At 38.1% G+C, this 25825-nt stretch overlaps 1 protein-coding gene across 2 annotated transcripts in view; it reads right to left on the bottom strand.

The window, feature by feature from the left end:
• WDR35 (WD repeat domain 35) overlaps positions 1-25136 on the bottom strand; it is a 75700-nt gene extending 50564 nt beyond the window's left edge. Inside the window, exons 1-9 of one of the 2 annotated variants that reach the window (XM_021706284.1) lie at positions 25020-25136; positions 24277-24394; positions 14836-14907; positions 13364-13456; positions 11338-11466; positions 8329-8462; positions 7231-7396; positions 6959-7104; positions 1971-2096 (exon numbers count right to left, since the gene is read on the bottom strand). In XM_021706284.1, coding sequence (XP_021561959.1) covers positions 1971-2096; positions 6959-7104; positions 7231-7396; positions 8329-8462; positions 11338-11466; positions 13364-13456; positions 14836-14907; positions 24277-24394; positions 25020-25043 — 1008 coding nt within the window. In that variant the 5' untranslated portion in view covers positions 25044-25136. The remainder of the gene's footprint in view (positions 1-1970; positions 2097-6958; positions 7105-7230; positions 7397-8328; positions 8463-11337; positions 11467-13363; positions 13457-14835; positions 14908-24276; positions 24395-25019) is intronic. The other variant, XM_021706283.1, reaches the window with a different exon arrangement.
• Between the last annotated feature and the right edge of the window lie 689 nt (positions 25137-25825).

Here is a 25825-nt window from a genome sequence, read left to right as displayed (position 1 = left end):
TATTAACTAAATTAATATTACTATTAACTAAACTTCATACTTATGGACTTAATTAATTTTTCCCTAACGTACTTTTTCTACTCCAGAATCCCATCTGGGAAATATTATATTTAGTCATCATATCTCTGTAGGCTCCTCTGGGGCGTTACAATTCCTTAGTCTTTCCTTGTTTTTGATGACCAGGATCATTTTGAGGAGTACTAAAGAGGCATGTTGTAGAATATCTCTCAATTTGGATTTGTCTTTCTCATGCTTAGGTTAGGATTATATGATTTTAGGAAGACCAGCACAGAAGTGAAGTGCTCTTTTCATCAGGTTATATCAGGGAGTACATGATATTCACATGACATCACTGGTGATGTTAATGATCACTTGGCCAAGGTGCAAAGTTTCTCCAATATAAAGTTACTGTCAATAAAAAAATAAATAAAACTTTCAAAAAAAACCCCCCGCTTTCTTTGTTCCCCTTTTCTATACTCTACTCTTTGGAAGTTAACACTAACTAAATGCAGACCCACAGTCAAGCTGGGGGAGTGGAGAACTATGCTCTACTTCCTAAAGGGTATCTAGGTAAATTGAAATAATTCCATAAGGGAGATTTGTTTCAGCTGGGCCAAGTGGCTCATGCCTATAATCTCAGCACTTTGGGAGGCCGAGGCAGGAGAATCACTTGAGCCCAGGGGTTCAAGACCAGCCGGGGCAACATAGAGCTTGCATCTACAAAACAAACAAACAAACAAAAAAAACCCCAGAAAATTAGCTGGGTATGATGGCACATGCCTGTTATCCCAGCTACTCAGGAGGCTGAGGCGGAAGAATTGCCCAGGAGGTCAAGGCTGTAGTGAGCTATGGTCGCACCACAGCACTCCAGTCTGGGTAACAGAGTGAGACCCTGACTCAAAAAAAAAAAATAATAAATAAAATTTGTTTCTTCTCTAGCATGTATTTATTTATTCAAATAATTTATTTATGTCAGTATTAACTCTTGGACACTTATTCTACAATGTCGGTTAATAAAATGCTATATAATTTATTTTATTCCTCAAATTGTTCTAGCTTTGGCTATTGAAAGCTCTTTCAGGTTGACTTTCCCTCTGACATACCCCCATTCTTTTGTTGTTTGAGCACTCTCTTACTTACACTAAAAGACAATTTCAGGCTTATCTGGTATTTTCTCTGACCTAATCCTAAAGTCAGCTATTTTTCCAAGGTGCTTTGCCATTTAAAAATTAAATATATAAGATTTTTCACGGCAAACAGTTTAATAAACCAATTTCACATTTCAGACCATGTTTTAGATCAAACACTAAACTTAAATATTACTTAGATATTATGTTGTTTATTCTCTTTTTTTTTTTCCTTTTGGCCCATTCTCTGCCCTTCTCTACCCTGCTCTGAGCACTGGAGGCTGATTTCTATGAACTCCATCCCCAGGCTACCTTGCTTTCTGGCTCCCAGTTGGGATTGGCCAATAGAAAGCACCAACATCAGCAGGTGAAGAGAGGAGGTGGTATATTTATTGTTCAATCCCTCTGTGCCTGGCCAGGTGGCAGTGTTCGTACCCCCCTGCAGATCAGCCCTTCCCGTAATAGCAATAGCGCTAGTGAGTTCCAGGCACCTTACTCCCTTGCCTTGTTTCTTTGGGTCCAGGGTTGGTGACGGCTTCTTATTGTTGCTAATCCCTGGGTGCTTGCATTATCATCCCTTGCTTTCCTTTAGCCCTGCCTACACACCTCTACAATAAGTCCTACATCAGAGTGTTTCATCTATTTCCTGCTGAGTCACTGACTCATGGAGTAATTTTCCTAACTATATATAGTACCCTAGAAAAGTTTATTTATTCTAAGGTCTTCACACAAGCCTCCTTTCCACTAGCTTCTAAAACAAAACAGCTTTGAATATAGTTTGAACTATAATAAAATTATTTAGTAAAAAGTGCTGTTTAGTTTATAACTGCTCTTAATACTCACGTTATAATCAGGTCGAATATTTGCAAAATATATAAAAGAATCAACAGCTAGTGCAATTTTCAGTCCACCTCCTTCCCAAGCTATTGCAGATATTTCCTTTCCAGGAACTTTCAAAGTACCCAAATGCTGAAAAACAAGAATTATATTTAACCTAAAATATCACAACTCAGTACAAATTACCACCAATCTCTTCACAGAGATCAAAAGTGATATAAAAATGATATTGTGAAAGTTTAATGCTCACTTTAAAATCATTTTCTTTAATTTTTATAATAAAAAACAAGAATATAATAGGAGAGATTTATAAATTATAGACAAAGACGTCAACATCAAATTTCATCAAATCTATGATGCCACAGATTAAAACATACATCTTTATTTTTATGTTAAACTAAGGAAAGAAAAAGCCTATTGACAACTTTGATTATAAAGTGTTCCCCATTTTAGAGTTGTAAAAAATTATACTTTTAGGAATCAATGAAATATTGTATTAGTAAACTAAATCCTGAAGTCTTGCCTCTCTTTTTCATATATAGTTTTATGTCCCACAAGCAAACAGTTACCACATCCCATTGCTTTTACTCATTCTCCATGGTTCCTTTTTTTCTTGATGGTAATAGCTTCCTAATTTCAATTTTTGCCTTTTATCTCTCTCTTTATTTGCATCCTCTGCCCTCCCAACTGAATCTCCATTCTGTCATCACACTTATCTTCCTGGGTCACAAATCTGATCATATCCTACTCACTTTAAAGTAAGGTTTAATTATTTTTTATAAAAATTAATAGCTCCCCACCATCACAGTCTTTAGCGTGGCATACAATGCCTTGTTCCCATCTGGCCCAACTACATTCTTTGGCTTAACAGCCCACTACTTAGCCATAATTACTGGGTGCCCACTCATGAGGGAACTACTATGCCTCATATGCTCATAGAATATTCTTTCTGCCTGAAATCTTTGCCTTTCCTCCTCCCCTAGCCTTACTGTTCCTTATCTTCCTGCAGCACTGCTACTCATTCCTCAAGATACAATGCAAATATTCCTTCCTCAATGAGTCTTGCCTTCTTCTCTACTTCTAAGGTTCCAGAGAATTAGACAATGAGCTACTTGACAGCACAACCTGCATCATATTCACATTTATTTTCTTATCCCTTAATTGATTACTTGGCAAACAGATATTTAGTAAATATTTGTTAAGTAAATCAATATATTGTACATTCAAATTAGTTTCTTCATATACTAACATAGTATGTTTTATGACTGAATTAATGAGTGAATAAATGAATACAAACACTTTTTTAGTGAGACTATAAAAAGATAAACATTTTCATCTATACTTCTTATTAGCAGAACAGTTATCATCCCAAGAATTTCAAAAAATTGTACTGGTACTCCTTGTTCTTAAGCAGATATCCTCCAAAGTCAATTTAATATTGCTATGTTTGCCCCCTCCAAAACTCATGTTAAAATTTAACTGCCTTTGTAAGAGTATTGAGATGGGACTTTAAGAGGTGATTAGGCCATGAGGTCTCTGTCCTCATGGGTGGGATTACTGCTGCTATAAAAGGGCTAATTCACTCCCCACCCTCATGTCTCTATTGCCCTCTCTTTGCCTTTCTGCCTTCTACCATCTGATGATGCAGCAAGAAGACCCTCACCAGATGTTGGTGGCTTGATGCTGGACTGCTCAGCCTCCAGAACAGTGATCCAATAAATTTCTCTTTATTATATATTACTCAGTCTGTTGTATTCTGTTATAATAGCACATAACAGACTAAGGCAAACATATTGAACTCCATTTTGCCAGGAAAACGAATGGAAAATAAACCCCACAGTTTTAACCTAAAAGGGTCCAATCTTTCTGTCTTGCTGCCTGTATGAAACCAAAGAGGAGAGGAAGGTCTCACAACAGGACTCTTGGTATTGGCCCCTCCATAGTGGGAGGAGCATAAGGTCATTTCCTAACTGCAAACCAGTCATGTAGTAGCAGCAGCAAGGAAAGAAAATGGAACTTTAGTAAGCACTAAGTGCCAGACACTGTGGTAGGCATTTCCTCATTGTTATCACCTTTAACCTTAACAACAGCACCATGAGGTATTATCTTTATTTCATAAAATAAATAAACTGAGTCTTAGAGGTGAAATAACTTCTTTAAGTCAAATTACACTATGGAAATAAAATTCAAAGCCAGATCAACCTGACTACAAACCTCATGCTAATGGCTAAGACCACAATGCACAAAACCAGGAGAACTTAGTCCTCAGAATCAAAACAAATTCTTCCCTGAGATTTAAGTTTAAATCTTTAGGTAACTTCCTTGCAAGTTATCTTTCCTATCTTAACAAAAACAAAAATGCAAAAATAGCCAGGCATGGTGGTTCATGCCTGTAATCACAGTATTTTAAGAGGCTGAATGAAGCAGGAGGATTGCTCGAGGCCAGGAGTTCATGACCAGACTGGGTAACAAAAAAACAGAAAAATTAGCTGGGACTGGTGGTGCACGTCTGTAGTACCAGCTACTTGGGAGGCTGAAGCAGGAGGATCATTCAAGCCCTGGAGTTGAAGACTGTGGTGAGTCGTGATCACGCCACTGCTCTCTAGCCTAGGTGACAGAGTGAGATTCTGTTTCAAAAAAAAATTAAAAATAAAAATAAATTTCCCATGTATTCACCACTCAAAAAATATCTACTGTGCCCTGAGGAACTATGCTAGATACTTTGAATTACAACTGGACCAAAACCTACTTAGAGTGTTCAGTTTAACAACTGACACATTTTTGGCAAGATAAAACAAATAGGCCTTGGAGGCCATGTTCTTCCACTTGAAGAAGGCCAAACTAATAAAAATAAACAGATAAATAAGTCAATGACAACAACAAAAATAACCAATAATGAACATGAATTAAGAATGAGGCTACAAACATAAAAATAATTAGAATTCTTATTTTTAATTATTTAGGAACCCTGAAAACTATGCTTTTGGTTTTCTTAGCTTTTACATCTTATCATAAATGTTGGGTGACAATGTACAGAAAGCAGTTACTCTCTGTAGAACATTCTACTGGGTAACTTTGAGATACTGATTCAAAAGCATCAGACGTAATTTCTTATTTCTTACCTTTACATAAATTGTTAAAATACAGAAAAATATTAATATTAAAACAACTAGTACAGGCTTTTATGTAGTCAAAAACACTTACTATTATAGTCTATGGTGAATTTATAAAAACTAACAGAGTACCCAGAAGGGAGAAGATATAGTATTGGGTTAGAAAATAAGATATGCAAAAATATATAAAGCTTAGTTATTAATTGAAAGGACGACCAAGAGAGGGAATCCATTTTTTTATCTTGTTCTTAAACCCTGACACAATGATGAGAAAGTGGAAGCTATGTCCTGGAGAAATCCATTTTTTATCTTGTTCCTAAACCCTAACACAATGATGAGAAAGTAGAAACTATGTCTAGGAGAAATACATGCTCTAGGTAAAGATTAACTTTGCTGACTTTGTCTTTTCAGAAACACAGACTCCTTAAGCATGACTGGTACCGGCCTATTGTAATTTGTCTTTTTAGAAATTCAAATTTTTCATGTATGACCAGTATCAACCCATTGTATACTCAGTGCTTGGTGACCAGGATGCCCCTCAGAGTCTCCAAGACATCCACAAGTGGTCAACAAGGAAGTCATGGTCACGTCTACCTGATTGCAACACCTCCAGGGGAAAGGATTTAATCCGGGGCTGTGGGGGGACTACTGGGCCATACTCATCTAGAGTGTAGGCCCACTTCCTGTCTGTGGGGTGTGAACCTTTCTTAAATAAATCTTTTCTTCTTTCACCTTTTTATGTGTTACAAATTTTGCATTATTCGAATCTCTGGTTGCCAGCACACACCTTCGGCATGCTGGCTCTGGCAGTGCTGCACTTCCCCACCCATGCATCCACACTCACCCTCCGTACCCTAACATTAATAAGCTCTCATTGTCTAAGTTCTTTAAAATTCACAAAATGCTAATTCTCCTACTTGACATTTTCCAGTGCTACTTCAGAAAATTATCTTGAAAAATTAAATTTTATTAGTAAAATGTAGTTACTATTGAGAAGTATAATATGTGCACTTATAAAATAAATGCTAGCCAGACTCGGTGGCTCAGCCTGTAATCCCGCACTTTGGGAGGCTGAGGTGAGTGGATTGCCTGAGCCCGCGGGTTCGAGATCCGCCTGGGTAACTTGGCGAGACTTCATCTCTACAATAAATTTAAAAAAATTAGCCGGCCGTGGTAGTGCATGCCTGTAGTTCCAGCTACTTGGAAGGCTGAGGCGGAAGGATCGCCGGAGCCCAGCAGGTCGAGGCTGCGGTGGCCGGGAGCAGCCACTGCACTCCAGTCTGGGCGACAGAGTGAGACTCCAACTCAAAAAAAAAAAAAACAATCAATGCTTATATTTTAATATAGCATCACCAAAGATTAATTATTAAAATAAGTTTTCTTCAAATAATTGCTTACTCTACAACAAATTAAAACAATGAAAAATTTGGAAGGACAGACAGATAAGTATATTTAATAAATAAGCACACAAAATTAGAAAAATGAAACTGAAACAACTACATTACACTAAAAACTACTCAAAAACCAATTGTGAAGAGATACATACTCAGATCACAGAAAATATTCTAAATAAATATTCCATGGTGATTTTTTTAATGTCAAACTTCTGGTTTTCTAAATGCACAAAATTATAACATTTCCTTTTATAATTATAAAATTATAAGATCATACAGGATTGTAAAATGAATTCTATAATAAAACACAACAGACTTATAATATAAAGATGTTTATCAAACATACACGTGATAGCTCATCATTATTACTCAAAATGTCCATAAAAGAAAATGTGACAGGTTTATACCTTTTCCTCTATTTTTTCCCCTACCATTCTCTCTGCACACTTAAAAGGAAAGAAAGAAGAAAAAACTTTAATACACTTACCTCACCAAATGGAGTGTAAAACTGCACAACGTTAATGTCTTTATCCTGCATGACCTCCTTCTGGAAGCCTGCCACAGCTAACACGCTGCCAGTGTGGTTCCACTGGACACTTACTGCATACATGCCAGTGTCAATCAAAACTGGATCTAGTCAAAAAGAGAAAAATGAGGCAACTGTGGAAAAATATTTAGCTTAGAGAACTTTCTAATCTTAAGAACAATTAAAAAAATTTTTTTTTAATTTTCCGCATTTTTAACAGAAAATTTCCTTACTTTGGTCATTCTCATGTCTCATTATTTGGCATCTTCCATTGTCAAAACAAATAGCAAGGCAAGGGCAATCAGGTTCCACATAGCCCTCAGTACCATGGTACCAATGAATTCCAGCAATACTGATAGCTCCAGTGACGTTCACCAAACAATTCAGTATCATCTGCATCTAAATACATTGGTTAGGTTTAATATTTTACATTTTAAAACAGATTAGTATGAATAGAGTATTATACAAAGAACACTGACAATGAAATCTAATAGTCAAGTTGCAAATGTAAGCTTAATCACTTACTACCCTGATAAACTACCCTTGGACAAATCACTTCACCTAAATCTACATTTTCCCCATGTATAAAATGACGATTAAAAATACACAGAATTTTTATGAGACTCAAAATACAAGAAGTATATGAAAGTACTTTGAAAGCATATCAAAGTGTCATACAAAAGTTAGCTATTTTACTTCCACCAATGAATGAATTCACTTAATGTCTTGACTCTCACTAAAAAAACTGTCCCATTAGTAGATCAGAGGTCTATGGTAGTTAAATCTCACAAAGCCAGAATTTTTCTCCAGATTATGCTACCTGGGCCTTTTCTATTTTATCTTCTTTCCAGGAATTGACTCTTCTCTCACTGTTTAAGTCTCCATTCTTCTTACAAACAGCCTTTAGTAGCTTGCTACAAAAATATCTTTGGGATCTGCATGTAAACTTTGGTTTCAGACACCAGAAGACACTTAAAAATCTTTAACTGGAAGTGTACGACCACACAACCCCAAATGTACTTGATCTCATTTGAAAATCTTAAACTGTACCTCATCCTACTCATTATCCCTCTGCTTTAATACAGTGAATCTTGTCCTTTCCAGCTGCCAGAAAATTGGACTAAAAGCTACACTTTAACATGATACATTAATTTGCCTTGAAGAAACTAAGACCTTTTTATATTAAAAAAATTAAATGATTGGGAAAAAAAATCTAAATTGAAAACTTTGCACAAGCCATCATAACAAATAAATGTGTATATAGATGTGAATTATATGTACAATAAATGTATAAAAGAATATAACTAAAACCAATGAATATATATACTTACTATAAAATTCCCTTGATTATCATAAATGTGTATCTCCCCATTTGCCATTCCAAAAAGTAAGATTTTACTATCAGCAGACCATGCTACATGGCATAGTTGTATACCCTTCAGGTCTTCTCCCCAAATACGATTGCCTAATGCAAAACATAAACATAAATATGAAAAGTTAAAGTTTATAATACTCCAACAATTGCTTTCAAAATCTTCATTTCTCTAAAGAGCTCTCACATTCTTCACAGCAGTCATCCAATTCATTTGGTCAATAAATATTGACTGAGTACCTATATGAGTTCAGTACATGAAGAGACATTTGAAATAGTAGTGTTTCAAACTATTCTCCCTTTCTTCTAAATTCTGACACAGGATCTCACTCCTAATTAGCAGATAAACCTATCTCCTACTTTGGAAGGAAAATAAAATCTCCCAAAAAAGAAAGTTCTCATTCCCATCTTCAAACATTCAGAACATAATTGAATCCATACTTGTATTTTCTGCTTTGTCTCCTAATATAAAAAGAAGAGCTATCACTCCAATCAGACCCTTATCTAAAGCTAATCCCTACACCTATTTTCTGATCTAATCGCTTCCTGCTTTGCAAAGATCTCCTTCCATTGATTATTTGCATTCTTCTCTTTCTCATTAAACTTTTCTCTCCAGGCCCTTTCTTATAAGCATTTAAACACATGTAGATCTATTCCTCTTCAAAATCAAAACCTCAAATAAAAACAAACAAAACAAAAAACACTTCCCTCAACCCAACCAAACTTCATGAGTTATTCACACCTATAGTTTCCACTTCAACTCCCATTCAATCCTTAACCCACCCCAATCTGGCTTCTGCTCCCAACTCCATTGAAACTGCTTTCATTGAGGTCACTGATGGCATGTTGCTAAAGCCAATTGATACTTGCCTCTTTTTTTCCTACCAACTCCTCCTTCTTGACAGTCTCTTGCTTTCCATGAACCCACATATTCCTGTATCTCCACATACTTCTACTTTTCAGTATCCTTTATGGAATTACCTTCTGTCCATCCCTTAAATGTTGCTGATCCTTAACTCCACAGATGGCTCGTAGGTTTGTTGGTCTGTTCCAGTGGTTTAAATTACTATACATACGCTGGTGGTTCCCAAAATTTTTTGTTCCATACAGGTATTTCTGAGTTGCAGACATATATATCTAACTATGGTCTGGGTATATTTACTTGGATGGCCTACAGCATGACAAAACCAACACGTCTAAAGCAGATATATTCCTTCAAAACCAGTCTTTCTCCACACTCCCTACTTCAATGAAAGGCATCACCATCTATCCAGTTACCAAAGCTAAAAATCTAGATATCACCCCGGGCATTTTCATCCTCTCACCCCCAATCTGATCAATAAGAAAGTCCTATGTATTCCACCTCCTCAGTATGCACAGAATCTACTTACTTCCATTCCTTTGTCATTATTCTGATAGATACCATCTACCATCATCTCTCACCTGAATGGCCATAGCAATTTCCTGATACACCTGCCCACTATCTTTCTTTCCTTTCTCCATTCTTCATATTGCAGTCACAGAGATATTTTTAAAGAACAAATATTGTCATATTGCTCCCATTCTTAAAATACTTTATTGGCTTCCCAATGCTCTTAGAGTTAAGTTCAAATTCCTTAATATAACTGATGATCTGGCCTCTGTTTATCTCTCTAGTTTTATTACATATTACTCTTCACCTTTAGTACTCTACTCAGTAGATAATCAACTTTTTTCAATGGCCCAAACGTGGTTATCTAAATTCAACTCCTCTGGACCTCCTCCAATGCTATTTCTTAGGCCTGAGACATTTATACACTAACCTACCTTGTAGCTAATGCCTCAACATTGTCATGACTTCTTCAAGGAACCCTTCCCTGATCCCTCCAAGTATGCTTTAGGTGTTACTTCTACATATGTCTGTATTTTCCCTATCTTAGCATGTACCACAGGGTATTGTAATTGCTTGTTTATTTATCTATCTAGGTCTGAAATATTTTTCATTGTTGTACCTTTAGTTCCTAAAACCATAATTGTTGCTTTACAGGCTCTCGGAAACATTTGCTGACTACATGAAGTTACATACACACACACACACACACACACACACACACACACACACAGAGAGAGAGAGAGAGAGAGAGAGAGACAAATTATTTTAACATAAGTTATCTCTATAGATAGAGTTTTAAATTAAACAAAGATTCAGACTCTCAGAAGGTCCAGTTTTAGCTATACAATAGAATTTGAAAGACATGTCTTAAGACTATAAAAAACAACCAACAATGACATGTCCAGTTCTACTAAAAATAATCATGAGTTGTTATAATTCTATATACTTTTTGAAACTAAAATCTATGAATTTGTACAGTCTAACAAGTATAAAGGCTGGCAGTGGTGGTTCTTGCCTGTAATCCCCACACTTTGGGAGACCAAGGTGCGAGAATTGCTTGAGCCAGGAGTTCAAGACCAGCCTAGGCAACATAGTGAGACCTTGTCTCTACAAAAAAGTCAAAAAATTAACTGAGTGTGGTGGCACATGCATGTAATCCCAGCTACTCAAGAGACTGAGGTGGAAGGATCGCTTGAACCCAGGAGGTCAAGGCTGCAGTTAACTGTGATCGTGCCACTGCACTCTAGCCTGGGTAACAGTGTGAGACCCCAACTCAAAAAGAATATTTTAAAGTATAAAGTTAAATTATATAATTAGGAAAATATGTTTAAAGTAATGTTGAAAAATTAATTCACTTTTTTCAGTGCCACTATAGGAAATCAAAATAGAATAGACTTGTTCTTGAATATACATTAAAACCAAAGGTTAGAACCAAAAAGTGGATCTTTAATGCCATCAAATTATATATCAACTGTTTTCTCTTTTTGATGTCTATTTTTCAATCACAATACTGACATATGATCATTAACAAATCTCTAAAGATAACAAATGTCAGCTAGATATTAATATTAGTTCTACATCTAATCAATGCATTACCCTCCACCGAACCAACTATCACAGCCCCATCTTCATAGACAATGCAGATCTTCTGCCCATCAGCATTCCAGCTCATACTTCGAACCACTGATTTATTTCGATTGTTTACCATCTCCTCATACCAAGAACCTGTTTTCACAAATTAAAAAATTACAAGTTAAAACCTTCACATCTATTAATTGGTACTTAAGAGTTGAAAGCATTCTATAATGTACACTGTGGGATAAATAACTGCAAAGTTTTCTATAACCTGAGATATTAAACTAAAAAACTTCAAATCCAACATAAAATTAAAAATTAACTTAGGCTTAAACTAATAATTGCTTCAAAGATTATCATAGAAAACACAATAAATGTCCACCCTTTTTCTTTTATTCTTGTTTCTTTCTTTTTCTGTCTTTCTGTCATAAAAAAAAATAAATAAACTTCAGCAGGGCTTGGCGGCTCAGCCTGTAATACCGCGCCTTTGGGAGGCTGAGGTGAGTGGATTGCCTGAGCCCGCGGGTTCGAGATCCGCCTGGGCAACTTAGCGAGACCTCATCTCTACAATAAATCAAAAATTAGCCGGGGGTGGTAGCACACGCCTGTAGTTCTAGCTACTTGGAAGGTTGAGACAGAAGGATCGCCGGAGCCCAGCAGGTGGAGGCTGCAGTGGCCGGGAGCAGCCACTGCACTCCAGTCTAGGCGACAGAGTTGAGACTCCAACTCAAAAAAATAAAAATAAAAATAAATTTAAAAATAAACTTCATTTGGTTTTGCAGGGCCAAAATAACTGATTTTTCTGAAAACCTAACTTTTCCCACTTGAACAACATATTTCAGATAATAACCAAGACTAAAACTCAAAATAACAACAACTTTATATGCACACATAAATTCTCCAATGATTAATTACAAGCATATTAAATATACCATATTAGTTACCATCACATAGAGGGTAAGGAAAAAATATATAGAGTATATTAAGTAAAACTCTAAGCCTGCTTGAAAAACTTCACAAATAGTTCATATTACATTAGTGACATCACTAACGTAGAATGGCAAAAACATTCTAGCTGACTGCAGGGTTGGAGTAAGATGTAACTTGTCTCTTAGTATAACCAAATAGAGGCAAAAAGCAAGGATTTTTTTTGTTTCATTTTTTAAGGCTCTACTACATTCTGATATAGAGAACCCTGACTTGAACCCAAGCAAATAATCATGTAATTTGGAATAACTAGTCAGAGCAGGACATGGATAGAAACAGGACTAAGGTCCAGAGAAGACATACCTTGGAAACAAACTTTACTCCAATTTACTGTACTTTCACATTGTCACACACACACACACACAAACACACACACACACACACACACACACACACACACAAACTACACTTCTTAAAAATTCAGGTATTTTGGCACATTTTTAAATAAAAAAATTTAATGGCATATGCTGAACCTTTTCAAAACAGCATAAACTAAGGTATCCCTTCATTTTGAAGATGATGGCAACAAGGCCTCAGGAGGACACTAATTATAAGTTGTTGTCTGGCAAAAGTGATACACCTAAGTTAATCCTTCTCTCACTCTCTTCTCTTCTCTTACACTCTTGTGAACAAGAGGCACAAATTGTAAGCCAGTAGTCAGAGCTGAGATAGTCTTTATTCATAAAGGAAAAGGAACCTAACTGGTCCAATACAGGAAATGAATTGTTGCCTTTGACTTCTTACTGTGTTTTTATCTAATGAGCTAACTCCAGCCACCAACCACTAATTCTCATTGGAAATCTAAAGAAAAAAAAAAACTATCTCAAGGAGAAATTTTTCTTTTAATGAGTCTAAGTTCACTGTGGAGACAGCCAATAGTCACCTAATTCACTTTCTTAATACAGGGTCATAGTTCATAGTAAAGCAAGGAACAGTAGGTCCACAAATATCACTGTGCAGTCAGGATAAACTCTGTTGCTGGGTAAAAGGGCTCTATTTCAGAGATGTTATTTCCACATCAAATACTACAATCCAAACTCCAATTTGTGAAAGAATATACCTTTATATAATATCCACACAGAGATACGTCCATTTTCATCACTGGTAGTCAACTTCTGAAACTGTTCATTCCATGTTACAACTTGAACAGAACCTAGAACATTATAAAACAATTTAGAAACTTACAAAAAGACATCAATTAATGTCAAATTTATACTTTTATATAAATAAGCACCAAAAGCATGTTGAAACCGGTACATAGCTGTACAACTAACCAGTTTTTAATATGACTCAAAAATATTCCTAGAATGCAGGTGTTGATATCACTAATTTTCTCTAATAATGCATAATACTAATTTTCATATCTATCCCTATTTAATGCCAGCAAAGGCATCTATCATGGCCAGCTATAGGAGCTGCCATATAGCGGATGACAAAAACAAATGTAAACATAATTTACCTTACCCAGTTGGTCTGACCCTTAAAGATATTTACAATGTCCAAAGGACATCATACTAAATATTTGGGGTTTTTTGTTGGTTGGTTTTGGTGACATGTCTCCTAATCTCTCTTCTCTCCCCCCAACTCCTACCATTTCCTATTAGTACACACTCTTGAGCATATCTTAAACCTCTGGGTTATATGAATAATTGATTTCTTTTAATGCTGTTATCCCTAAATTCTTCAAGACATATTTCCTAAGAATAAGGACATTCTCTTTCATTAACCATATTATAAATTAGGAAAATTAACATTGATACAATATTATTGTCTAACTCATAGTCCATATTCAAATTTTACCAACTGTCCAAAGAATGTCCTTTATAAACACTTGTTTTTCTCATTCCAAGATCCAATCTAGGATCGTACAGTGCATTCGGTTGTTATGTCTCTTTACTCTCCTTTAATCTGGAATCAAATGACAGATTCTTAAAAAAAGGATTAATGTCAACAGATAGCAGTATTATTAATATATGAAATAACAGTTATTTTTTTCAGATTTATTTAAGTTGTTTGATCATGCAAAAGTTGTGGAATGACTCTAGGTAGTGTTAATTATGGTTCAATAGAAACGATTGCTAACAGTCCCTGACTTACAATTTTTCAACTTTGTAATGGCGCAAATGCAATGCACATTCAGTAGAAACTGTACCATATGGATCCATACAACCATTCTGCTTTTCACTTTCAGTACAGAATTCAATAAATTACCGAGATATTCAACACTTTATTACAAAATAGGCTTTGTGATTTTTGCCCAATCGTAGGAAAATGTAAGTATTCTGAGCATACTTAAGGAAAGTCAGGCTAAGCTAAAATGCTCAATAGGTTATATATGTATTAAATGTACTTTTGACTTAACGTTATTTTCAATTTACAATGAATGAGTTTATTGTGACATAATCCCATCATAAGTCAAGGAGCATCTGTACTTTAAATTATTTAAAATGTACGCATTTCTGCATTAAGTAGATGGTTTCTAAATGCCTAAATACCATTCAAACACAATTTAAAAGAAATTACATGACTCACCACTATGACCTGTAAGAGCCTGATTCATAGAAAGGTGACTAGGGGCTGCAAGACCCCTCAATTTAGCATCATCTAAAATGAAACAAAACAAACTACTATAATAATTTATAAAAGCGAACAGATTGCAAGATTTTGACATATCTTGGTTGTTCTGTATTCCTGGGAAGTATTATTGTAATTTTTTTAAGTATATCTCATTCTGATCTATTTTTCTAGTAGTACAAATGTGAACAATAATACCTATCCCTTGCAAGGATATTATTCTGCTAAAAAAAAAAGGAAAATCTAATTTTAAAAAACATTGTTTATTCATATATTAAATGTATCGATAATCAACATTGCTACTTATTTCTTCCCAAAAGATCACAAATAGAAATGTTTACACATACAGATTGAAAACTACAGCTTACAAGGGGTCAAACAGCAAAGACTTTGGAAATTGGTTTCCACTAGATTTCAAAGAATCTCACATTCACTAATTTATGTATTCATTCATTCAACAAATATTTATTGACTGTGTACACTGTGCTATGTGCTACAAAAGGTTCTGTGTATAAAATGATAAACAAAACAGTCATTTCCCCTCAGAGAGCTTGTGGTCTACTGAGGGGACTGATATTAAATACATACTCTCACACACATAAGTATAATTATAAACTGCAAAAGTTTATAATTAATAAGAGACAGTAAACAGAGAAGGCTTAATTTAGATTGGAGAGCAAACCAGGGAAGGCTTTCTGAAGAAATTATACTGAAGTAGAGACCAGGAGGTAACCTGGAGATTGCCAAGCAAGGTAGGGAAAGAGGAGGAGAATTCCAGGCCAGGAAACAGCAATTGCAAAGACTCTGACAAACTGGAAAAAGGCCTACATGGATGAACAATGGGGAGAATGGAGTAAGATGAGACTAGAATGATGAACATAGGAATAATTATAAAGTCTGTGTAGGAAATTATAAGAATTTTAGATTTTATCCAAAGTGCAAGGGAAGCCTCTAAAGACTTTTTAAACATGTATTTATTATCCCTGATTACAATTACCCTACAGAGAATAATATTAAAATGTCATCTCAATCAATCTTCACTTAGAAAATCTGATTGTTACAAATAAAATATAGCATCTAAAATTTGCTTTTAAAAATACAAACTTTATGAAAATCCTAATTTGTAAAAATGGGAATTATAAAAGTCAATGCTAAAGAAAATTCTTCTTTCAGATAACAAGTATCTTAAAATATTATGAAAAATACTTCTTTATTCTGAAAACATTATCAGGAAAAAGTACTTGAATTCCTCTAAAACTACTAGTACAAATAATACAATTGCTGTTTTGGTAATGTTCACAAGAATACATATATATAGCTTAGCAATGCAATCTTCTACCAAACAATTAAGATACAATGAATGTTGCTGACATCTACATTAGGTTCAACATGTTTTTTTTAAACATAGGGTTCTTTCACTCATTTAATCTTTTACAAATTGTACAACACACTTAAACTTTATTATAATATTCTAGGCTGGGAGTGGTGGCCCACATTTGTAATCCCAGCACTTTGGGAGGCCAAGGTGAGAGAATGCTTGAACCCCAGAGTTTGAGACCAACACAAGCAACATAGCAAGACCTTGTCTCTACAAAAAAAAATCAAAAAAATCAGCCAGGTATGATGACATTCATCTGTAGTCCTAGCTACTCAAGGGGCTAAGACAGAAGGATTGTCTGAGCCTAGGAGGTCAAAGCTATGGTGAGCCATGATTGTGCCACTGTACTCCAGCCTGGATGACAGAGTAAGACCCAAACTCAAAAAATAAAATAATATTCTAAAAATATTTGGTGGAAACATTTTTCTTAACTTCTAACACTGAAAAATCCATTCAAATGCCTTTAGCAATAGTCACTATAAACAAGTAAAATTAGTGATATGTGATCAAGGGGTGATTAAATACGTCCATCATTTGTTTTTATGGTCTAAAATCACATATCTGCATAGTGGACATATTTTCTCTTTGTTAAGCCCTAAGGTAGTGCACTCTTGACAAAAAGTATGCTGACAGAGAAGAATAGGCTTTGAAATTTAGCTTGACATACTGAACAAATATCAACCACATGTGAACATGACTCTTGCTAGCAGCAACTCCACAGCTTGATCATGCAAAAAATATTTTATTCTCAGATCCCCATAAAAAGACCAAAAGTTTTTTTGGTTGGTTGGTTTGTAGATTTGTTCTCCCCAAGTTGGGGTCTCTCTGTCATCCAGGCTAGAGTGCAGTGGCACAATCACAGTTTATTACAGCCTTGACCATGTAGGCTCAGGCGATCCTCCTGCCTTAGCCTCCTGCGTAGCTAGGATTACAGGCTTGCTATCATATCTATCTATCTATCTATCCAGACAAGGTATCGTTATGTTGCCCCGACTGGTCTCGAACTCCTTGGCTCAAGCAATCCTCTTGCCTCAGCCTCCCAAAGTGCTAGAATTACATGCATGAGCCACCACCCAGCTAAAAGACCAAAAGTTTTAAATGAAGTAGAATAAAGTTAGCAATATCCCAAGATTCCATCCAAGAACACTACTAGACTCCACGAAGCCAATAAGGTAATGACAGCAAACTGGTATGAGAACAAAAATCTGGCAATGCTGACATAAATATTCTAAAAGCACATACCAGTAACCCAAAAAGCCTAATAAAAGAAGGCACCAATAAAATAAAGCATTTAAAACTCATGAAGAGGAATTTCAGAATGAAATCAGTTATTCCAACAATCCAAAGTACATCAAAAAGTTCAAAGAACTGTAAAAGATCGAGGTGTAATAAAGTGACTGAGTTGAAAGGTATAATATAGGAGAACAGACGATCTTGCTCATAATAAACTACTAGACAAGCACACTAAATCTTAAGAAACTTTTTCTTAGAAAAACTTGACTAACAATGCTTTTGTTTGCATTCATAAAAGTTGTTTGAAGTCCAATTCCAACAGAAATTCCTGTTATACGCCATACAATAAGTTTAAAACCTGGGATCAAAATATATGAAATATTGTTTTGCAACACTTGAAGAGGTAACAGAATTCTAAGGAGATAATACCATGTTCTCCAGACTCCCTGGAGGATCGCCTGGCTGCCTTGCTCTTCTGTGTGAATGACTGACTGCAAAGGACTACATACAATCCCTGACTACAGCTATGAACACCTGACCTGATATTTCTGGCCAACTGTGTTGTCCTGGGCACACTGGAAGGTTGAGGCACTCTCACTGCCTACAGTTCAGTCGGCTTACATGGCCCTAAATACTTTTCCTCTGATCGAAGTTTTTGTTTTCCGTATTCTCTATCTCCTCTCACGACAATGAGAAGATAGAGGCCTTTTGCAGTCACAGTAGAAATACTACTTCAATCCTACCCAGCAAGAAATGCCATCTCAATACTAGTCAGGGTCATCATCCTCAAACCCCACCACAAGCAACTCCAGCCCAGGCTGTGGGTCCCTCTAAAGAAGAAATGAGGGGCAACCCTTCGGGTCCCTTCCCACTGTGGGAGCTTCTCTGTCCTCTCAATAAATTCAGCTTTCTCACTTTTTGGCTGTTCGTGTCCCTCATTCTTCCTGGGCATGAAACAAGAACCTCGACCCTGAAGAGCTGTGACCTGAACAGCTGCAGAAGATCATCAGAGCCGAAAAGCCATGCACCCCAGAGGTTGGCTTGACAGCCCATGGAGCCTGCTGAACCAGGAGAGCTGCTGGAATAAGGTGAGAATCCGAAGCTGAGACACCCCGGGGGCCAGGCTTGCCAGCCCACCAAACCAGTAACATCCCCAGGGCTTGGCTTGCCAGCCCATTAGAGCCAACACTCCGGGGACTAGGCTCGCCTGTCCACCAAATTGCAACACTCTCAGGGCTTGGCTTGCCAGCCCATTAGAGCTGACACTTCCTGGGCTAGGCTTACCAGCCCCTCAATGACTCTCTCTGGGGCTTGGCTGGTCAACCCATTTTGCTGACACTCGAAGCCCTGGCTGACCTGAAAAATCCACATCAGTTTTGGTGTCCGAATGTAGGGCTTAATGGAAGGAGGCCATCAAACTCCAAATGGTGATGCAGATGGAACACCGTATGTAAGCTTCTTTCTACCAGGACCTTTAGATCGCCCTCCGGAGGATCCCCTGCTGCTGTCCCCATAGGACGCCAGTGATCAGCAGGAAGTAGACATAATGGTCATCATCCTTACTCCCTAAGGGCAGTTAGGGTTACTACTCCAGAGGGGGAAATGAGACAGGAGATAGCTAGAAAAAGTCTAGGCAGACAGACAGGAGGGTCCTCTGATAACAATGTAGTGAACTCCCAACAGGCCACTCAGGCTCAGCATTGGTTAAAAAAAAAAGCTCCCTGCAAGCCTCTCAGGCTAGAGCTTAAGTATTCACTGCTGGAATCAAAAAGCAACCAATCAGCTCACCATTAGGCTCCTACTTCCTGCAGATTGGTCCTTAATGCTGACCAGTCAGAACAGCTACAGATCACAGCTAGTGCTAGCCAATCAGCTTGGACTTAGGGCTATATAAGCACCAGGTTTGCAGTTCCAGATGGGCAACCCTTTAGGTCCCCTCCCACTGTGGGAGCTTCTCTGTCCTCTCAATAAATCCCGCTCCCTCACTTAAAAAAAATAATAATAAAATTTTAAAAAGGAGGAAATGATATCATCTGGTACCTTTTCTTTGAAGATCGCACCAGATAGAGTATGAATAACTAGGAGCAGGCAAGAGACAATGGAAGGAAACAAGTGATTCTCACAGTAGTCTAGGTGAGAGATGATAGTGGCTGGAGCTAGAGAGAAAAAAAGAAGGATGAATTCAAGATATAATTTGGTGTAAATATATATATATATATACACACACACACACACTTTGGAGATAGAAGCAACAGGATTTTGATGAAGGTGCTGCTAAGGAGAGGTAAAAGAGGGTTTCCAGCTTGAGCACAGGGGTGAAGTTGAGACATTTGCTGGAATGGAGAGAAATGAAAGAGATTTATGAGAAGATCAAGAGTTCAGTTTTGGAGCCGGGCTCGGTGGCTAAGCCTGTAATCCCGCGCACTTGGGAGGCTGAGGTGAGTGGATTGCTTAAGCCTGCGGGTTCGAGACCCACCTGGGAAACTTGGCAAGACCTCATCTCTATAATAGATCAAAATGAGCCAGGCGTGGTAGCGCGTGCCTGTAGTTCCAGCTACTTGGAAGGCTGAGGTGGAAGGATCGCCCGAGCCCAGCAGGTCGAGGCTGCGGTGGCCGGGAGCAGCCACTGCACTCCAGTCTTGGCAACAGAGTGAGACTCCAACTCAAAAAAAAAAAAAAAGAGTTCAGTTTTGGACACAGTAAGTATAAGATGCCTGTGAAAGATTTCGGTGGAAATGCTCAAGTCTGAAAAATTAGGACTTGGTTGGAGATATAAATTTAGGCATCATCACCCCAAAGGCAGCATTTAAGCCCAAAGGAATGAAAGAACAAATCTAGAGAGCAAAAGGTGTGAGAACCCAGAAGAAAGTTCTCAGGAATTCTAGTAGTTGTAAGAGGAGAATCTAGTAAAGAGAATGAGGACTGACTAGACAGGAAGGGGAGAAAAGTAATATGCTTAAATATAATGGTAACTTCAACCATTTGAATTATTTGTTCTTGAAAAATAACATCTCAAAATACAAGGAAAGGTCAAATGCTGATAAGAGTCAATAAAAGCCTTTCATTAGCTTTAGAACATGAAAGAGAGAGAGAGAGAGAAGGAGAAAAGAATGTATTAAAAGGACAGGCAAGCTAAATTAGTAATGAGGACCCTGAGAAGGTAAAGGGAGATGGGCTCCAGCAAAACATAAGACAAGATATAAACCTGATCTAAAAAGACAGGGACAAATTTTGGTTCCAGTTCCTTTTTTTCTAGAGCAAAAGAGAGAAAACTGAGAATGCAAAATCATGAAAACTTTCTGGAGGGTAATTTAGCTACACATATTAAAAATCTTTATAAACATACACACTATTTGAGCTAGTGAATGTAATTTCTAGAAATTTATCCTAGAAGATAATGAAAAGTTTATGCAAAGATTTTGATACAAAGATATTGCTGCTTTACTAGTAAAAATGTGGAGACATCTAAATGTCTAACACTAGAATTGGTTTAAAAAAAATTAGGATACACCAATACAATGGAATATTAAATAGTCATTAAAAAATACTATCATTAGCCAGGCTCGGTGGCTCAGCCTGTAATCCCAGCACTTTGGGAGGGCAAGGAGAGAGGATTGTCTGAGCCCGTGGGTTCAAGACCCACCTGGGCAACTTGGCAAGACCTCATCTCTACAATAAATCAAAAAATTAGCCGGGCGTGGTAGCGCATGCCTGTAATTCCGGCTACTCAGAAGGCTGAGGCAGAAGGATTGCCGGAGCCCAGCAGGTCGAGGTTGCGGTGTCCGGGAGTGGCCACTGCACTCCAGTCTGGGCGACCGAGTGAGACTCCAACTCAAAACAAAACAAAACAAAACAAACAAACAAAAAATACTATCATTAAAAAAAAAATAAAGTGCCAGGCACAGTGGCTCACGTCTGTAATTCCAGCACTTTGGGAGGGCAAGGAAAGAAAATTGCTTGAGCCCAAGAGCTCGAGACCAGCCTGGCCAACATAGTAAGATCTAAACGCTACAAAAAAGTTTAAAATTAGCCAGGTAGGATGAATGCAACTTTATTCCCAGCTACCCAGGAGTCTGAGGCAGGAGGATTACCTGAGGCCAGGAGGTCTAGGCTGTGGTGAGCTGTCACCTGGGCAAGAGTGAGAGACCCCGACTCAAAGATAAATAAATAAATAAATAACGGTGCTATAGAAGATGATTTATTTATGTAGAGAATTGTTGCAGCTAAGCTACAAAACAATTTGTTTATAATGTTACATCTTTAGCAAAGCACAGTACTTAATATGTAGTAAACATGAAATATCTGTGATTATTACTGGAGGAATCTTCTGCATCACCACTATTATTATTAAATACAGATACTGATTTTTTTTTTTTTTTTGAGTTGGAGTCTCACTCTGTCACCCAGACTGGAGTGCAGTGGCCGCTCCCGGCTACCGCAGCCTCGACCTGCTGGACTCCGGCAATCCTTCCGCCTCAGCCTTCCAAGTAGCTGGAACTATAGGCACACGCTACCATGCCCGGCTCATTTTGATTTTTTTATTGTAGAGATGAGGTCTCGTCAAGTTGCCCAGGTGGGTCTCGAACCCGCGGGCTCAGGCATTCCACTCACCTCAGTCTCCCAAAGGCGCGGGATTACAGGCTGAGCCACCAAGCCCAATTCAGATACTGATTTTGTCAGATACTGATTTTGTCAGAATCTCCCAGTCATATTTCTCATATTTATCTTTTTTAGCATAATTCATAATCATTATTAAGTTCTGAAAACAAATAATTTACTCCATGTTCCAAATTTTCCAGGAATCTATCTCCCATATTGCTCAGTAATTTCAAGAATACTCTAACCACAGCTTATCAAAAGGATAGAGCACAAAAAGTAGGTTTCTAAAAAAAAAATCCTTCAGTGTTAAACAAAATAAATACATTTCTTAATGTAACTGAAATTTGCTATATAGTTTAAGCAAAAGAAGTATATGCAAACATATATATACATTTGAGAAACATCACAGAGAAAAATTTTCTTTTAACAGCTATTAAAGCACTGAGATAATAAGCTATAAAATACCAGATGCCAAACTCTGATTGGTACTTAAGTACCTATCTTCCGAACCTACTTATTTCATATAATAAATGTAGTATGTCAAAACAATGATCTCTTCTTTGCTTATGCTTTCCGTGAGCCCTTTCTGTAGTGGTTAAGTAATGTGTAGTGGAAAGTGAGATAAACTTAGTTTCACATTCCAGCTCTGCCCCTTACTAGCCATGTGACCTTGGGCAAGTTATTTAACTGCTCAGAGACTCAATTTTCTCACCTGGAATACCTACTTCTCAAGACTGTCTCAAAGGAGATAGTGAAGGTTAAACAACCAGTATATGGAAAGTGTTCATAAATACATATGACTCATACTACATTCAAAGTTCTAAGGCAGTGCTACAAAAAGTGTGATCTGAGAACCAACAACTCAGCATCACTAGAAATACAAATGCTCAGGCCCCATCCCAGATCTACTCTTAAGAAATCCATTTTAACAAACTCTTCTGGTGATTCATATGCCTAATAAAGTTGGAGAAGCAATGCTGTAAGGAATCCAAAATGTAATGTAGTTTAAAACTCTTTATTTCACAAAAGAGTGAACTAAAGTCCAAAAATATTCAGCAACTTGTTGAATGTCATTCAGTAGTCTTGTGGCAGACCTGAGATTCCAACTCCAATGTCCTTATCTAGATCTCCAATCTAGAGAAATAAAATACTAGGGAGGCTAAAGAAATGTGAAGCTGTTTGCTGTGATTCCAAAGCACTAGAAAAAGGAAGAAATCAAGCTGCAAAAACAAAAGACTTATTTAAAAATGTAAAACATATCCTATTTTCTGTTGTTGGGCACTAGGTACATGCATAATCATTAACACATTTGATAAACAGCAAGGATAATATACACCTGTAAATAATCTGACAAAATGTGAGATTTTGTGACCTCACTCAAATGTTAATTCAAATGACTTTTATCACACTCCTAATAATCTAGCACAATAATTAGACATAGCACAAGACAACATAGTGACTTGGTTTTCATTCTTCATTGTTTTTCCTTTTCTGTCAATAACTTGAGCAAAAGTCATCTGAAGTTTACATTCAGCATTCTCTGAACCTTACTGCAAAAATACTCCAGAAAAACATCACAAATGCTTGGTTTTTTTCTTCTTCTTCTTCTTTTAAAAAGGAATTAGAAGAAGACAGGTGCGGTGGCCCTGCAATCCCAGCACTTTGGGAGGCTGAGGTGAGAGGATTGCCTGAGCCCAGCAGGTCGAGGTTGTGGTGGCCATGAGTGTGCCACTGCACTCTAGTCTGAGCAACAAAGTGAGACTCCAACTCACTTTGGAATTAGCGGCCAGGAACAGTGGCTCATGCCTGTAATCCTGGCACTCTGAAAGGCAGAGGTAAGAGGATTGCCTGAGCTCAGGGGTTCAAGATCAGCCTGGGCAAATTGGCAAGACCTCGTCTCTACAAAAAATCAAAAAGTTAGCCGGGCATGATGGTGCGCGACTGTGGTTGCAGCTACTTGGAAGGATGAGGTGGAAGGATCACCTGAGCCCAGTAGGTCAAGGCTGCAGTGGCTGTAAGTAGTGCCACTGCACTCCAGCCTGGGCAACAGAGCAAGACTATGGCTCAAAAAAAAAAAACAAACGAATTAGAATTACATATTGATAAATACCATGAGCAAAATCTCATTGAGCAAATTACACTACCCAATTTTTTACCAATTTCAAACATTTGGGCTTGCACTCATTTACCTGTCTGTGTCTCTAATTTCAAAACTTTCAGCAATCCATCTTCACCACCACATGCTATATACCCTTGGTTCTTGTTCCAGGATATACATTTCAGCTTCACGTTATTGGGAATGGCAATCTGAAAGTAACCACAGTCACTCTAGCAACTTTTCACGAATGTGTATGGAGTCTACAGGAGATGAAGACTGAAGAAAATTTTCCAAGAAGAAAAACCGACAGCCTTGCAGAAAGTGAGTGTCCTGAAAGCTGGCACGTTTTCCTGAACTGCCCTGGGCTCTACCATTCGGGAAAGAAATGCGCAAAAGAGACAGATAGTGACTGAGGAGGAAGCCAACGGGAAAGTCACCGGATGGATTTTAAAATGGGAGGGCGGAGGGAAGAAATGAACCCATACCAACTGTCCGTAACCCCTGTCCCCACACAACACTTAGGCCACCCTTTTGTAATCTCTTTTCTCAAGCCCGGCGGCCTGTGATGATCCAAAGAATTTAAGTCACCTGGATCAGCCACAGGTGGAGGAAGAAGTGATCTGTCCCGCAGGCCACTCAAAAGGACCTAGCCAGGGTAGGGAACGGGAGTGTGCTGCGAAGGGGCTGCTAGCTTGGCTAAGGCCTGTGTGGAGCTCTGGGACGCTCAAGAAGAAATCCGAGGCTGGAGCCATCGGGTAGGTTGGCAGGGGGTGGCCGGGAAGGATGCTGTTGCGGGAATGCAGCAAAAGCAAGAGCGCTCCCCGGAAAACTCACTTTCTTGCTCAGGTAGAAGAACATCGTGGGAACCCGGAGAGGTGGTGACACAGCCGCCAAGGCCGCGACGGGTAACTACTTCTCCAACCGGCAGCTCTGGGAAGCTCCCGTCGCCCTGGCAACCGCGGCCGCCCGGTGGTTTCCGGCGCGCCAAGAAACACTTCCGGTGACTTCCTCTCACAGGCGACCTGCGCCTGCGCGGACGTCAGTAGGTTAGAGGACGTAGCGTGAGGCTCGTCCCCTGGCCTCAGGGCCTCTGCCTTCTGCTGGGAGCTGGGTCGGCGTCCTGCCACTGGCATCCGTGCGCTGCCTCTCAGCGCCTTGTCTTGTGGCCACCCCGTCCCTCCGTATCTCGGACGGTCGAGTTGGAGCTGAGCTTTCGGTGTCAAACGAAGGAGGAAAAGCCCCTATTCTAATGAGGTCACAATGGTTTGGTATTTTGTAATCCCTAGTCCCGACAGTCCTGCAAGGGAACTGCGGTCTACGGTAGGCAGGCGCCATCGGCCAAAGGGAAGTGCGAATGTGCGTTTTGAGATCTTGCAAACCTTCCCTTGTGCCTTTGGGGACTGGAAAACCCTCTGGAGCAATTTGGGGATAGGAGATTTTGTTTATCCTGTTTGCTTTGAATTTTTTTTTTAACGGTTTAATTAAACTGTTGCCGCCGCCCCTAGGGATGTTGTATGAACTTTGGGTAATGACAGTGTACAATTGCTATTGGGGGATAACCCCGTTTTAAAATATTTGGGCTCTTTGGTATTTTCTTGCCTGGAGTTGACTTGTAAATTCTCTCTTTTTTCTACCTTTTT

Source organism: Carlito syrichta, unplaced genomic scaffold (genome assembly GCF_000164805.1).
Source record: "Carlito syrichta isolate Samal-C Ts95f unplaced genomic scaffold, Tarsius_syrichta-2.0.1 Scaffold315402, whole genome shotgun sequence".
In the NCBI taxonomy this organism is placed as follows: domain Eukaryota; kingdom Metazoa; phylum Chordata; class Mammalia; order Primates; family Tarsiidae; genus Carlito; species Carlito syrichta.
Note: the sequence above shows the minus strand (reverse complement) of the source record. Positions and strands in the feature narration are given on the sequence as shown.